This window comes from Buceros rhinoceros, unplaced genomic scaffold (genome assembly GCF_000710305.1).
Source record: "Buceros rhinoceros silvestris isolate BGI_N320 unplaced genomic scaffold, ASM71030v1 scaffold8624, whole genome shotgun sequence".
Classification (NCBI taxonomy): Eukaryota; Metazoa; Chordata; class Aves; order Bucerotiformes; family Bucerotidae; genus Buceros; species Buceros rhinoceros.
Window position 1 is genome coordinate 50,337 of NW_010409990.1, and position 13,786 is coordinate 64,122.

The 13,786-nt window shown below is 47.9% G+C and overlaps 1 protein-coding gene across 1 annotated transcript in view; it reads right to left on the reverse strand.

The window, feature by feature from the left end:
- Positions 1-13,786, reverse strand: part of LOC104492830 (vascular endothelial growth factor receptor kdr-like) — a gene marked incomplete at its 5' end in the record, with an annotated part of 83,165 nt that overhangs the window by 39,611 nt on the left and 29,768 nt on the right. Inside the window, 2 exons of the mRNA XM_010135431.1 lie at positions 4,963-5,068; positions 7,789-7,939. Of these exons, the coding sequence (XP_010133733.1) occupies positions 4,963-5,068; positions 7,789-7,939 (257 nt within the window). The remainder of the gene's footprint in view (positions 1-4,962; positions 5,069-7,788; positions 7,940-13,786) is intronic.

Consider the following 13,786-nt stretch of genomic DNA (forward strand, 5'->3'; position numbering starts at 1 on the left):
CTACAGGACCCAGAAAAGTCTGCCGTGGTAGTGGGGAAAAAGAAAAAGAGCAAATAGCTGTACCGAGACCTCATCTTACGTAATCTCCATCACGTCTAGATGTGAAGGTGAAAAAATGATGTTAAACGAGGGTGGGAAACAATCTGGGGGCAAACTTGTGGGAAAAATTTCCTGAGGAAAAGAAAGCAAGCAGTTTTCTTGTTTGTATGCTCAAACAAAAGAAGTGCTGTTATGCACTCGGATACCAGTTTGCTACATACCTGAGCACTAGAGAGGACGCCCTTTCCTGTCTTGTCTTAGAGCTAGCACCTCCCAGAGTCCTCCAAAGTGTGACCTTCATCCAGCAGAGAAATCTATGTGATTTGGGAGCCGGAATTGAATGATTTTGAGTGATTTCTTTGTAATAATATGAATCCCTTAACGGCATTACGCATTGGCTTTTCACTGTAGCTGTGTGCTCCCAGGTAAATCCCTGAGATTGGGAGTCCAATTATCTTTCCAGCATCTTAAATAAAGTTCTCAGTTGCCAAACTAACCTAATCCTGGTTTAGTCCTCAACAGTGATGCTTTGGAACATGCTATACCAGAGGGCATCCAAGTCCTCCTTCTCTCTATAAGAGCAGGTAGTTTTGACTTTTACCAAAAGGAACCTGGAAGAACCATTTAGGAAGGTAGTAGAGGCATCTGCTTTTTTGAAGTACCTGTAGGTCCTTTAGTGTAGAGTGGAAAAAATTCTGAGGGGATAATACCGACTTTGTGGGCTTAGTCCTTGCACCTGGCAAAGTTTTGTTCATTCCTGGAATCAGAGCCAGGACAGAAAAGTTTGAGACATCGCAGAAACACCTTAACTGTGTGGAACCAGGTGGTCTCCTGTCCCACCTCTTACTCAAAGCAGGGCTCACGTCAAAGTTGTTTCTGTTGCCTCTGCTCAGCTAACTCTGCTCCCAGATGGAGCACCGCACTTTCTGCTAAGCCTGAATGCTGATAGGGATGTGAAATCTGTAACTGCCTTGAAACACTGCACCTCTTTGGTGAGATTCCTGTTCATCAACATGGACAGCCGGGAAGTTTGTTCTTTTCAGTTTGCCTTCCACTCATGTCCCAGTTGAGAGCTGTTCAGACTGAATGACACGTTAACTCTTGCTCGTGTACTCCAGCCACAAGTGGTAGCCCAGACTATGTGGCTGTTCAGTCCTTCACTTCTGTGCAGACTGCACTGGAACCAGTGGTAATTAATAGCAAATTATTGGCATGTAATGTCTAGACGTCTTCCTAGCGGGAGCTGGACGGGGATCCTGCGAGTTCACTGCATACCAAACACCAAAGAGCCTTCGGACCAGCTTTGATTGCCTTGTTGGATTTGGAAGTAAAGGGCTCCATTTCCTATTACTTAACCTAAAGGCCACCCAATACTGTGACCCCAAAGAAGGGATTATTAGCTAATAAATAATTACTATAAAAGAATAAACTAAGTTTGAAACTCAATAAGAAAAGAAATAAAATGTTTGATCTCTGAAGAACAGCTACGACAAGTAAATAGACACAGTGCTGGGAAAACTCGTAATGGAATAGTTCAATAAAGTCCATATGTCTTGCACTGCAACGTTCCCGGACTGATAAAAACAAGCTATTTTAGAAGCAGCCAAATAACATTCCACAGCCATATACCATGAGTGTTTTAAGACATCTTGTAGTAAGGACAGAGCAGCAAGCCCTTTTTTTCAAGCTGGAGCCAGCATGAATTAATATATCTTGTTATTCCTTGCTTTCTCTTTCCTTTGTCTAATCCCTCCCTCCAACGGCTTTAGTTAACAATTCTCTCTTTCACTTCGTTAGCTGTATGTGGGCGAGGATGAGGAGTAGAAAACGTGGGTGGAAAACTTCTCAGCTGTCTAACTCTGGCAGAGCTGGGGTGGAGGTGGCTAGAGGGAGATGGAGTTATAGCAACTTCACCAGAGACCCCGCAAAGAAAATCCTCAGCTAGCTCCCAATCCATCTTCTTGAATGGCACAGAATAACACTTATTTTTATAGCCTGACAATTCTGATCCATGACCTTAGTTCATTCATTCAAAACATGCTAAAGGATGGCCTGAGGACAAGTGAGAAGAGAAGGCTGTGAGTTGACTGGGAACTTGTAGGGTTTGCTCTCATCTCTGGCAGCAGGCGATTCTCTCCCTGTGAAATGAGAACAGGCACAGTCTGGCAGAGCTGGTGGTGGTACCGTGGATCAGGAAAGGTGCTGGGCTGGGGAAAACCAGCGGTTTGGGGAGCCTCTGGAAAAACTGGTGTACATTTCTGGTATGGGTGGCCTATCTCTCTCTGGCCCTGGAGCAGGTGGGTAGGTGCTGGCTAGTCTTGAATGGTTACAACCCATGTGCCTCTCACACCTCACAGCTAATGGATTTAAGCGGGCAGGGAAGACACAGAGCCAGGCTCCCTCCAGAAGAGCTGCCAAGGACAGTGTGCTTGGGTAGTGCCTGAGACATCTGGGCTCGTCTCCCAGAGAGTGGATGCTTTGTTCAAAAACCAAATGCTTGGCTGTTCACCTTCCCCTGCCAGGGAGTGGCGTGACGAGGCTCGTGGGAGCTTACTGCAACAGGCACCCACGCAGGGTGACAGATTTAAACAGCTCTGCTGAGCTGCTCACGTACTTTTCACCAAACAAATCCCACTGCTCTAACACAGTCTTTTTGTTCCTTCAGGAGGTTTAAACCTGGTGTTTGGGGGTCAGTTTTCTGGAGTGGTTATGAATTTCTCCAGTAAAAATGCAACTTTCATTGCTGAAACACCCACGTGGCCAGGCCACTCCCATAGGTACAGGAAAGGGAGAAAAGAGGTGAAAAGAGCCCCCCCAACAAAAGCTGAATTAAGATGACAAGAGACCTCAGTTTTACGGGCTACTTTCATCAAATAGATTTCTAAAGATCACATCAAGCATCAGTGGTCTGCTGGGAAAACCCTTGCGTGCTGCCCTCAAGCTGCCTTTTGAGCACAATTCGGGATCTGGCAGTTTGTGGGGTTTTTCCCCGTATTCTGAGCAGCTCTAAAAAGTTAAAGCATTTTTTCATGGCACTGAACCAGGATATTTTGTTGCAGTTCTTTTAGGGTGAAATCCAGGGGTGGTAAGAAGTCTTAGAGACTGGGTAAATTCCACCTTCTGTCCTCAGACTCCAGCTGTCATTGGACAGGCTCAAATCACACAGGAAAAATACCCAATCTCAGCTAATCCCAGCTTCATAACACAGTCAATACAAGCCTCGGTCAGGCAGACTCCAACATCTTTTATGTTTCATCTGGCTCGTCAATGAAGATGAAAGACTTGCTAGGACATGGTGGGAATGGATTGGGCTGTTTCCTGTGTCTGGTGGGAATAAGGACTGATAAAACACAAGGAAAAGTCTGAAGGCAATGAGTTTCCATCAGTGTCTTTTGTTGAATTAGATTCTATTATCTAAAGACTCCGCTTAACACAGATAGCCTTGGACTTGGGAAAGGGGGAAGGAGAGGAGTTATCTGCTAGTGTAAGCAGGGAGGCAGCGCTGAAACTGAGACTCATGAAATCTAGTAACTCTAAGACTGGTCATCAGATACAAACTAAGCTCTTGGACACTGGATCGTCTATTTAGACAGACTGTATATGTGGTGAGAAACAGCAGCCATGAGAGCTGCAGAACTCCTGTCAGTCCATGCACAACCAGAAGGTCTTAGAAAAGGAGGAGCTTGGTAGGTACGTGTCACCCACCTCCTTTTCTTACAAGTAATTAGCACATTGTAGGTGGTTGCTTTTACCTATGATCTAAAATTCTGGGAGAACACATTAAAAACAGCTTAAGGGGCACTGTGCCATCTAAGTAAATGCAACTTACAAATACCTCCCAGCAAGGGGAACTCAGGAATGAAAAGCAAACGCTAATTTTCTCCTTCCCAGCCCAACCTCCATGTTTCCAGAGCAGAAGCTCTGGTTCAGATTATGTTTAGAGCTGGAAAGTCTCCATGAGAAAGAGCAGATGGCTAAGGCACCGATCCTGCCAGCTGCTGATTTAGTCTGGACCTAATCCAGATGAGCACTTTAGCTTTGTGCTTAAAGTTAAGCATGGGAGTAGCCCGAGAATTACCATATGCTTAAAGGTTTACCAGGATTCTGCGGCATTCAGCACCCTGCAGGATTAGGCACTAAACTGTCTGGAGCATCCACCTCAAAAGCTGTAGCTGCAAAGCCACTCCTAAAGCCACAGACCTACTCCAGGGCATGGCCAGAGGTGTGGGACTCTCAGCAGAAGAGCTGCAGCAGTTCTGAGGGGTTTACACCCACGTGTGTAAGCAGTGTGCCTGGTATCACCAGGTACCCGGCATCGTCCACAGCCGGGGTCTTCACAGGTCATGCTCCAGTGCTGTTTGGAAGGGGAGAAGGCAGGGGGGTGGAGAAGGAAGGAGGTGTCTCACCTTTGTCGGCTTGGGAACATGGTTGGCAACCCAAACAGGTAAAGAAGTGCTGACAACGGTAGCCGAAACAGGCAGGTACTGCAGCACTTCCACACTCTGGAAGTCAGGCCAGCTACCTCTGGCGTCTTGAATTTCTCCGGCTACTGGGAGAGGAGGGACGGTTGGGCAGTGCAGAGTGCTAAGTGCTAAGAGATTTAATGAACTCAGGGTCCTTATCGCTTGTGGGCGCTTCACAGGACCCCTCTTGCTCTGAACCATTCTTACACTTTCTCAGGACTGAGGGAGACAGAGAGGTTTTTGACCCAAAAGCCTTTGGAGAGTTTTAAACAGGGTATGTGACATCATTGCCAGAATCCCGGCATTTATAAACAGCGGAGATCTGACAGTGATCCCAGGGCTGTGGAATTCCAGGCATGCTAACAACCCGCAGCCGCAGCTTGGGAACTGCCGGGAGAGAGCTCCGGGTGAGCCCGCTGCTGTTCCATGACATCATGCCTCAGGTTTGCATCACACATACCTTTCTTTTATCCCCTTGCTTCTTGGGTATGTTTTCGATGCTTCTGATCTTGTTGCCTATGAACATGTTCTCCCGAACCACAATTTTTTGCCCTTCAGGGTTGCATCTGGAGGCAGAAAAGCAAAGGTGGTGTTCAGGAAGGCAGCTCACTGCAGTAAGGCAGGGAGGCATTACTGAAGAGAGAGAATGTCATTCCTAGACACTAGTCCTAGGTCTTCAAAACTCCGCAAAGCTATTGCTGATGGAGATTGTTCCCTCTTCATGAAACCGCTGTAGTCCTTCATCGCAACATTTCAGGATTATTTACAAAGAACCTCGACAGGGGTAGACAGAGATCAGTATGTGACCAGCAAGGAAACCCCTCAGACTTTCTGAAGATTGAAAGTAGAAGTTAAATCATGTGAGTTTAATCTGGCTGCTGTCAGTTACACTCCAACTCGATGTAATTGTGATTTTTTAAGTGGTTTTAGCACTTACAGGGTATTTCAAAATTCAAAACACCAGCCATTCCGAACTGTGGGGAGGTGAATGTTGCTGTCTCTCTGCTCAGCTTTCCAACTTGAAGTGCAGGCGAAGGGAGCAGTACGGATGAATACTGGGACAGCGTATTCCTCAGAAGATAACCACATCTCTGGCAGTTACCCAGCTTCGTTTCTCGGTTACAGGCAAAGAGCAGTGTATGCAGCGCGTCATGCAGAAAGGTACATCTGCAAAAGGCTTTTCTGTCTTCTTTAACTACAGTCCTTGGAATGAGTGAGAGAGACACGGGCCTTCTCATGCTTTGGAGCACAAAAGCTTCAGCAAGGCTGGAGCTCCAGGCATGGAGGTGTTAGGAACTGTGACTTCGTGACAGTATCTGAGCGAAGTCAGTTCAGTTCCACAGCTAGCTGTGGTTGCACCTTGCACAAGTCATTGCAGTGCATGACAGGAAAGTGCCCTCATTGCCTCCTCCTCCTCAGCAGAGGCACTGCCCTTCCCATGGCTGGTCCCAGCGGCCCCTGGGCCCACCACAGCAGATGAGGATTATAGGAGGTAGAATGAATATGGACTTCTGTAGGTGATGACCAAGGGCGGATGCTGCAGAAAACTAGTTCATAAATCAGGCGTGCCTTTGCCGAGGCGCCTGGGTGACACCCTGGGTCAAGGGAGGGTTTATAGCTCTCAAAAGAGCCTAATTAGAAGATGACTTGAGTGACTTCCTGCAAGGCACAATTCTGTCTTGAGGATGAAGGGAAAAAAACCTCAAAGGAAGCAAATCACATCACAGCTATAAGGAACAATGATAGTGTTCTGGGATTCGAAGTGCACTGGTGGGGAGGGGGGAGAGAAAGAGAGAGAGAGGAAGTGAGACAACAGAAGGAAATGGGGTCTGTGTCATTTCCCACAGGAATCCTCCTACAGCTTCTGCTGGGGAAAGATAAGGCTGCCCCGGAGGCCAGAAGAGGTAGAACCACTCTGCAATTGTATTTAAATTGATAAGATCAGAGAGTCAGAGGGCTGGAACAAGGGTTATATGAGGTCTTTTGCCACCAGGTCACTGGTTTGAATCTGGCTTAATTCGGCATTCATCACCAATTCGCCATCCCTAGACAGAAAGGTCTGGAAAAGGTTTCAGGTCATCTCTGTGGCTTTCCTAAAGAATGTGTTTCCTTATGGTGTTTTCGATCTGCCCTTGTTGAACACCGACGAAGTAGCAGCTTGTTCGCCTTCTGCTGACCTGTGATGCCAGCAAATCCTCCTGCATTATTCCTGCAGGAGCAGTGTACCTACCTACATGAGGTAACGGGCTGCTTCCCTTGTGGAGGGACACAAGGTGACTTTTTAGACCCAGCCCGAGACTAGATCACCCAGCAGCACTACAGCTGCTGCAGCAGAGAGCCTAGGAAAGGAGCTCTGTGATTTTTCCCTGTCTCACGACCTGCATTTAGAAAAGTGTTGAAATGGTGAGAAAATAAGGAACCATCCAGCAATTTTCTCTCTTGCTTCCTAGACCTGCCTTCGTTTTTTTATGGATGGGCAACCTGACTGCAGCCCTCTCATTGCAGGAAGAGTCGAAGCGCAGTCCGAATTGTTATACAGGGCAGCATTCAGACCTCAGCCAAGACTCCTCTCTGTAGATCACGCTGCTCATAGAACAGCAGGAGCGAAGAAAGTCTACTTGTATAAGGCAAATCTCAGAAGGCATCTTGTGTTTCCACTTGCCTCATTCCTCTCTGGTGATTTTGACTTGCTTCTCTGTCGTCGCACCTCAGGCTGCCTCCAGACTAGCACAGAAGGGCCCTCAGTACGGCGTGAAGGCTTGGCTACCTCTTCCAGCTTCTGCAACACGGGTGCTGCCCCAGGAGCCCATGCTCAGCGTGCACTAGTGAAGGCAGCCACAGAAGTGGCATAAATTCCATATGGCAACTCAATGAAGCCGAGTCGTTAGCAAAGGCTCTAACAGGGGAAAAAAAGTCTGTTGCCTCTAGGCAGAACGCCCCTGTCTGGTTTTTCTTTGTCAGCCACGTAGGCTGCACCCAAGAGGTGCAGGAAAAGACCTTGGTAAGTCAGAGGACATTACTGGTCAAGTTAAAGAACGTTCAACCCGCGCCTTTAGTCACTTTAAACTTATTTGACACAATTGTGATACTACAGAAGGTGCTTGTAGCTCCCCAAAAGTCCTAGTCAACCAGACGACTGCTGGGTTCGTAACCCTTGAGGTCTACAGCTGGGAAATCACTGCTTGTGATTTTTAACTCACATAAATAAGATGTGCTGGAAAATAAAACTGGCTTGAAACTAGCAAACTACTTTACAACATGGTCATCCGTAGGAACGTCCACTTACAGCGTGTCTGCGAGGCTGCAGGGCTGCCACTTCCACTCGACCTTCGGGTCAGGATTCCCGCTTACTGTGCATGAGATTTTGTGTTTGCTTCGTAATTCCACCCGCACAATCTTATCAAAATCTGTTTCCTTTTCATAGATTTTGGGCCTCTCTAGAGAAAAAAAAAACCACAACAAAAAAGTAAATGCAAGTGAGCAAATTTACATTTGTGGTCACAGTCCTGCTTTGAAACATCGCCGTGGTCACCAAATGGTGACTTAGAGCAGTGCTGAGGGTAATCATTCACAGACACAGGGGGTTAGTCGTGGAGTTTCAGAAAATACATCGCCGTGCTAGCACGTTCTTCCTAATGGCTCTCCAGCGTTGTCACGGACCTGCTGTACTTCTCCAGAATTTATACCATCAAGTGTCTCTTGGTCAGGAGCTGCAGGATCAGGGTGTTGGTCTACATCTGCGGGCAAAATAGCATTCCTGAGTCACCTCTTGAGAGGAACCTTGTCCAACAGCTGATGTTGGGCAATATTGTACTGTGGTGCAGGTTCTCCCCAGCATCTTGGAAGAAAAAAGTCTTTTTCATCTGAAAATTTTGCTTCCCTTGGCTGTGTATGTGTAACATGCACTGGGTGAAGGGGGGAAGAAAGTGAGGAGGAAGCGGTGGGGAGAAAATAGTTGCAGAGTAATGCCAAGGAGTTCTTGCCACCAGCAAAGCCATTAAAAATGTCACTGCGTTATTCACATCTGGGGGGGGTTGCCAGATGACACCCTTGCGCTGGAAATCTCTCAAGAACAAACTTTCGTGTGACACTTTCAGGGCTGCTTGTTGCCAGCAGGAAAGAAATGCTTTGTCCCATCTACTTCCAGCTCCCACGGGAACACGCAAAAATGAGAAATAACGCTAAAAAATCCCCAAAGTGAAGTGAACTCTGCCTAACCTCGGGGAGGGTGGGTTTGAGCTTGGGGTGAAAGCACAGGCTCTTCCCTTGTGCAGACAGCTCTGCCCATCCCTGGCCATATCTCTTTGTCTGCTTCTCATAACAGGAAATCAAACAGATTTATTGGTCGGGGTCCCTCCGTGGAACACCTCCGTGCAGCCAAGCACAGCTGCTTTGCACTGAGGGCTTTTGACAAGTTGGGAAGTGAATGTAGATTAGATTTCTATTTTTTGGGTTAACTTATTTTTTCTGCTGTCAAGGAGGCCCCAGATATGTAAATATGAGCTACTGCCCACCTCATCAATCCTCAGCCCTTTCCCTCTCGTTTTTAGTAGGGTTTTTCCCTTCCAGGCCTCTACTCTTACGAGAGGACTGACCAGGTTGATCCCGTGTCTTGGTGGGATCCTCGCTTTCCATTTCTCGTGGCTGCCAGGTCAGACCTCTGACCTCATCACTGCCTGAACGTCCACCAGCATTTCCTTCCCCACCCCACCAAAGGAGCGTTCTGCAGCTGGCTCAGCCATACCTGAACTCCCAGGCTATAGTAAAACAGTAGCTGCTTTCAGGAACCTTCGTTAGGTCCTGATTAACATTGCGCTTGAAAAACCCGAGTGACAGGCCTCGATTGGCTTTGCTCTTGTGTTCCCTTTGGCTTTTCTGAATCCCCTTTGGTTGAGTCTTGTTTCCCTGTCTGTCTGCAGATGATGTTCTGTCATCCACTCCTCACTCCCGTGCCCCTGCAGACAGGGAGAGAGTTTGTCTTCTCGTGAAGGAGCAGATGAAGAAGGGAGCGGATGGGAGAGTACTTCAGACTGTGGAAGGGTCTCTCCAGCTCACATCCTCATCTGTGCCATGGGCACAGGGTTTTCTGCACCGCATCTCGCTGGGTTGTGCAACCTACCGCTGATCGAGTGCTTTGAGCTTTGTGAGCAATTCACAGGACAAATTGTGGGGACTAATGTTGGATTTCTTTGTAACTGGCATCTCTTTTCCCATCAGTAAATTATTTCTGATCATAAAAATAATTTCACAGAACTCCCTGGAGAGAGAGCACATTTATTATCTCAGACGTTTTTCTTTTCAGTCAACATGTCTGGACTGACCTCAAAAGCGTGATTTTCTCTTGGAGAAAGGGACTCTAAGTTCAGTGTGAAGGGTTACTCAAGTGTTATGTGAAAGGTTACTCAAGTGTTGAGTTTTCTGGGCTGTAAGAACAAAGCGTTACATACTTGGGGAGGGAGACAACATGTTTGCCTGGGTTTGCGTGTGTGGAAGAGTGTGGGGGGACAAGGTTTGATTACAGCCTTTTAACATTGGGAGATTTTTCTATACTCCTGGTGAAATGATGAACACGTTGACTGTCGTTTAAATTATCCTACTAAAAAAGAAATAATTTTAACTCGATCTAATTCAAATAAGAACATACATGAGTGACGAATGAAGTCCTCATTCCACAATTACTTTACTGCATGGCTGTATTAAATATTACTTGAAACCAGAAATGAGTCAAAATGATTCATCAGTTGAAATAGTTACTATCTATGAGGCTTAAGCAGTTATTTTCTTAAAACTTGGGAGGCTGCCTAAAAATGCCTCCCCATCATTTCTTTCACAGTGCCTTGTAACACCATTGGTGTGGGGTCGTAGCTAACGATGGATACGGCACCCAGGAACTGAAGCCGTTTTTCTAAGCTACTTGCTAAGCAGCGTGTGGATTATGCACAAACTCTTGTTCATCTTCGCTCACGTTTAGGTGTGAGGGGAGGCTTGGGGTAGGAACCCATTTGCAAGCCCTGCCAAAATCCAAGAATATTTCTGGTTGCACCTTAAATTATGCATCTAAAGTGTGGATTGCATCACCACACAGGCACTAACATGTGTATTGCTGGTTGTTCCACATGGAAAAAAAACAAAGAACAAAGCTGTTGGGAATGCAGCGCTTCAGGCACTGGCCTTAGCAAAGCTGAGTAACCCAGCAGGCAGCCTCTGCCCAGACCTGCAGCTCTCCTCCTCCCCAGTGCAGTGCAGAGCCCTCAGCCCTCCTTCCTCCTTGAGCTCTGCAACTGCCGAGAGCCTGACCTTCAGTACTCTGCGCCACCCAAACCGTGGGTGCCACCCAAACCGTGGGTGCCACCCTACCCATGGGCTCCCTGCATGCCTTCCCGCAGAGCCTTGCCCCCAGCCAGCAGCCTGGCTGCTGCAGCAGTGCTCCTGCAGGGCTACACGAGATCTTTAAACCCGCATCACTCCTGACCTGAAGCATCCCTTGCTACCCCACTCCCCCCGCAGTGGGAGCTGCCTGCCTGCTTCCCCCCTCCGCCTCCCATCCCCTGGCCCTTGCCCTCCCCAGGCTGAGTTTTCTCAAGCAGAAGCCAAACAAACCTTAAAAGCTTTCTCGTCTCTGGCTGCGTTTGGAACCTGCAATGTTCAGAGGGTTTTAAATGTATCGAAATAAATGGCTTGTCGTCCTGTCTGGCTGGAAGTGTGACTGTATCCCCCAACCCGCTTTGCAGAGGTGCAGTTGCTGGTGTGAGAGCTGACCTGAATAACTAAAGACCTTGCTGCTGCTACACTGTGAAATGCAATCAAGAAGCAGTTCTGCTTACTGTAAACTCCAACCCGATCAGCATTCTGTAAATCCCACTGTGCTGTCTAGCCTTACCTTCAGTTTGTGGCATTGGGAGCAGGTCATCTGTACGGGGAGCAGGACATGAACTCCCTGGCATTACCCCTCTGCAGGCCACTCTGCCATCTCTAAGTTCATTGCAGATGTTGTTGGGGGGTTACACACTCGTCACCCAAAGGAGCATCCAGATAGAGAGGAGAGCACAAAGTTCCCTTGCCTTTTCCAGAGAAACTTTGCTTTGCTTCCAGTGCCCCCTGACTGACCTGCTCTTTACGTACCTTCCTACGATTTCATCTGGGTTTCAAAAACTTCTCACATTAAGCACATCATTAAAATAACATGAGTTGTCCAGCAAAGCATTTAGTCTCAACCTTATGTACTTCGCTGGACGTGGGACTTCATTAAGCCTATTGATGGAGTGGCAATGTGTTTTCTGTTTAATCTTTCTGCTTCCCAAAAGCAAAAATAATTTGCACTTTAGAGCCTTTCATATCGTGTTTGTACAGTACTCAATGGGCATTGAGTTGAGCCAGGCGAATATTGTGTAAGGTTGATCAGAAACTCATTAATGCGAGTTCGGACTGGTCAAACAGTGTGGGAACAAGAGGATGAAACTTCCCCAAAACACTCTGCCTGTGTTCGGCTCACTCTGATCTCTGGTTGTTTGTTTTCTTCCTTTTTGTTAAAAGGAAAGAAGGGGAAAAAAATGAGTTAAATGACCTGAAAACAAAACTTTTGTTTGGGGCTGAACAGCACATTGTGTTTGACCCCAGCTGATTTGTCTGGGTGGTTTTCTTGGGTTCGTTCCGTTTGCTTTTTTGTGTTGGTTTGCGCAGCACTACACACACGGCTGCTGTGAAGTGGGGGCACGGCGCTGTCCCCACAGTACCCCTGAGGAAGCAGATGCCAAGATGAAATGAGTGGCCAGAATCTCTCCATGAGTCAATACCACGGCCAGGAATAGAATTAGGGTCACTGATTATTGGTCGCCTGCCTAATCTCTATCACACCCCCCACCCCAACTGCTCCATTGTAAGCCGCTGCTACGGGCTGGGAATGCCGGCAGGGTGGAAGCAGGTGGAAGAGAACCCACGGAGTGGGACAGTGTAAGGAAAATCACAAGACACTTGACCTACCCCACAGGGGGGGTTTGTTGGTACAGTAGCACCACAACTTGGTTTTGGGTTTTCGGAGCTTGTACCATCACTTTGGGATGTATCTATCTTCACCTTGTAGGAGGAAAGCTGCCTGTGCCAGTCCTGTGCCACCTCACCCATATCAGTCATTCAACCCCCATGCAGCCAAGAGTTGGGGAAGTAAAGGGGGTTCTCTGGTCTGTCTGTCCCCATCTTATTTTTTGTGACTAAACGGAGTTCAAAAGCAAATGCATAGTGATGAACCACTGAATTTTTATCAGAGTGGGCGGATTTCTGGGGTTTTCATCTCCTTGCCTGCTTTTCAAAAGAGAAAACCACCAGCTGATATACCTGTATCCCTGCCTGAGAGGCAGCGTGGAAAGTGCGTGCTGCCACTTCCCGGCTTCCCCCCACCAGGCTGGCGTTTGAGGGCTGTCAGGAGGAGATTGCTGCTGCAGAGACGTGAGCTGAATGTTGCAGATTGTTCTGGCAATCTCCAGCAGCCCTCACCTTCCTCTTCCTAAATTTGCTTTGGTTACCTCCAACCAACTGCAAATAGCTGCTCTGGTTCTTCACCAGGGGCTCTCCTGGGAGCACACAGGGGCTGGACTGTGGAGCCGCACGTGTGCGGGGTTTGCACCATGTCAGAGAGAACATTCATCATAATTTCCTAATAATCAGTGGGCCAGCAAGGCCCACTGCAGTCCGTGCTGCTGCACGTCATCTTTTCTTTCACAGATCTCCCAGAAAAAGTCAGTTGTTTCTCTCCCGCCTGTATCTGATAAATGAGACCTTAAGAATAGTCTGGAGCACAGTATCTCTTCACCCTTGCTGCACGTCCTGCCCCCCCAAAGCACTGGCCACAGCCACCGCTGCCAGCAGCCAGGAGGAAAGCAAAGCAATGGGCTTGGGGAGGGACATGTTGGAACAGCGGTTGGATGGAGACAGGCTGGGTTTTATTTGGGGATTTCTAGTTTGCTCAGCTGGCCCTGGAGGTGGAAAATGGATTTTCTCTTTTGGCATTTCCCGAACAGGATCATCCTCCAGGGAGCTGTGCAGGAGATGGGTGTGATTCCCAAAGGAGGAGCAGTCCTGGCGGGACAGGGAAGCAGGCAGGCGAGGCGAAGGGAGATCGTTTTGTATAGCCCTGCTTCTCGTATCTGGCTCTTTAACCTAAGCATCAACTGGATTGCACTAATAATCCAAAGAAATCCCTGTTTCCCACAGTGCCTCAGTGTCCATTTTAGAGATTTCAGGGGCCCTTCCATGCACAAAAGACTGGGGGAGCCTCTCCTCGCTCTTCC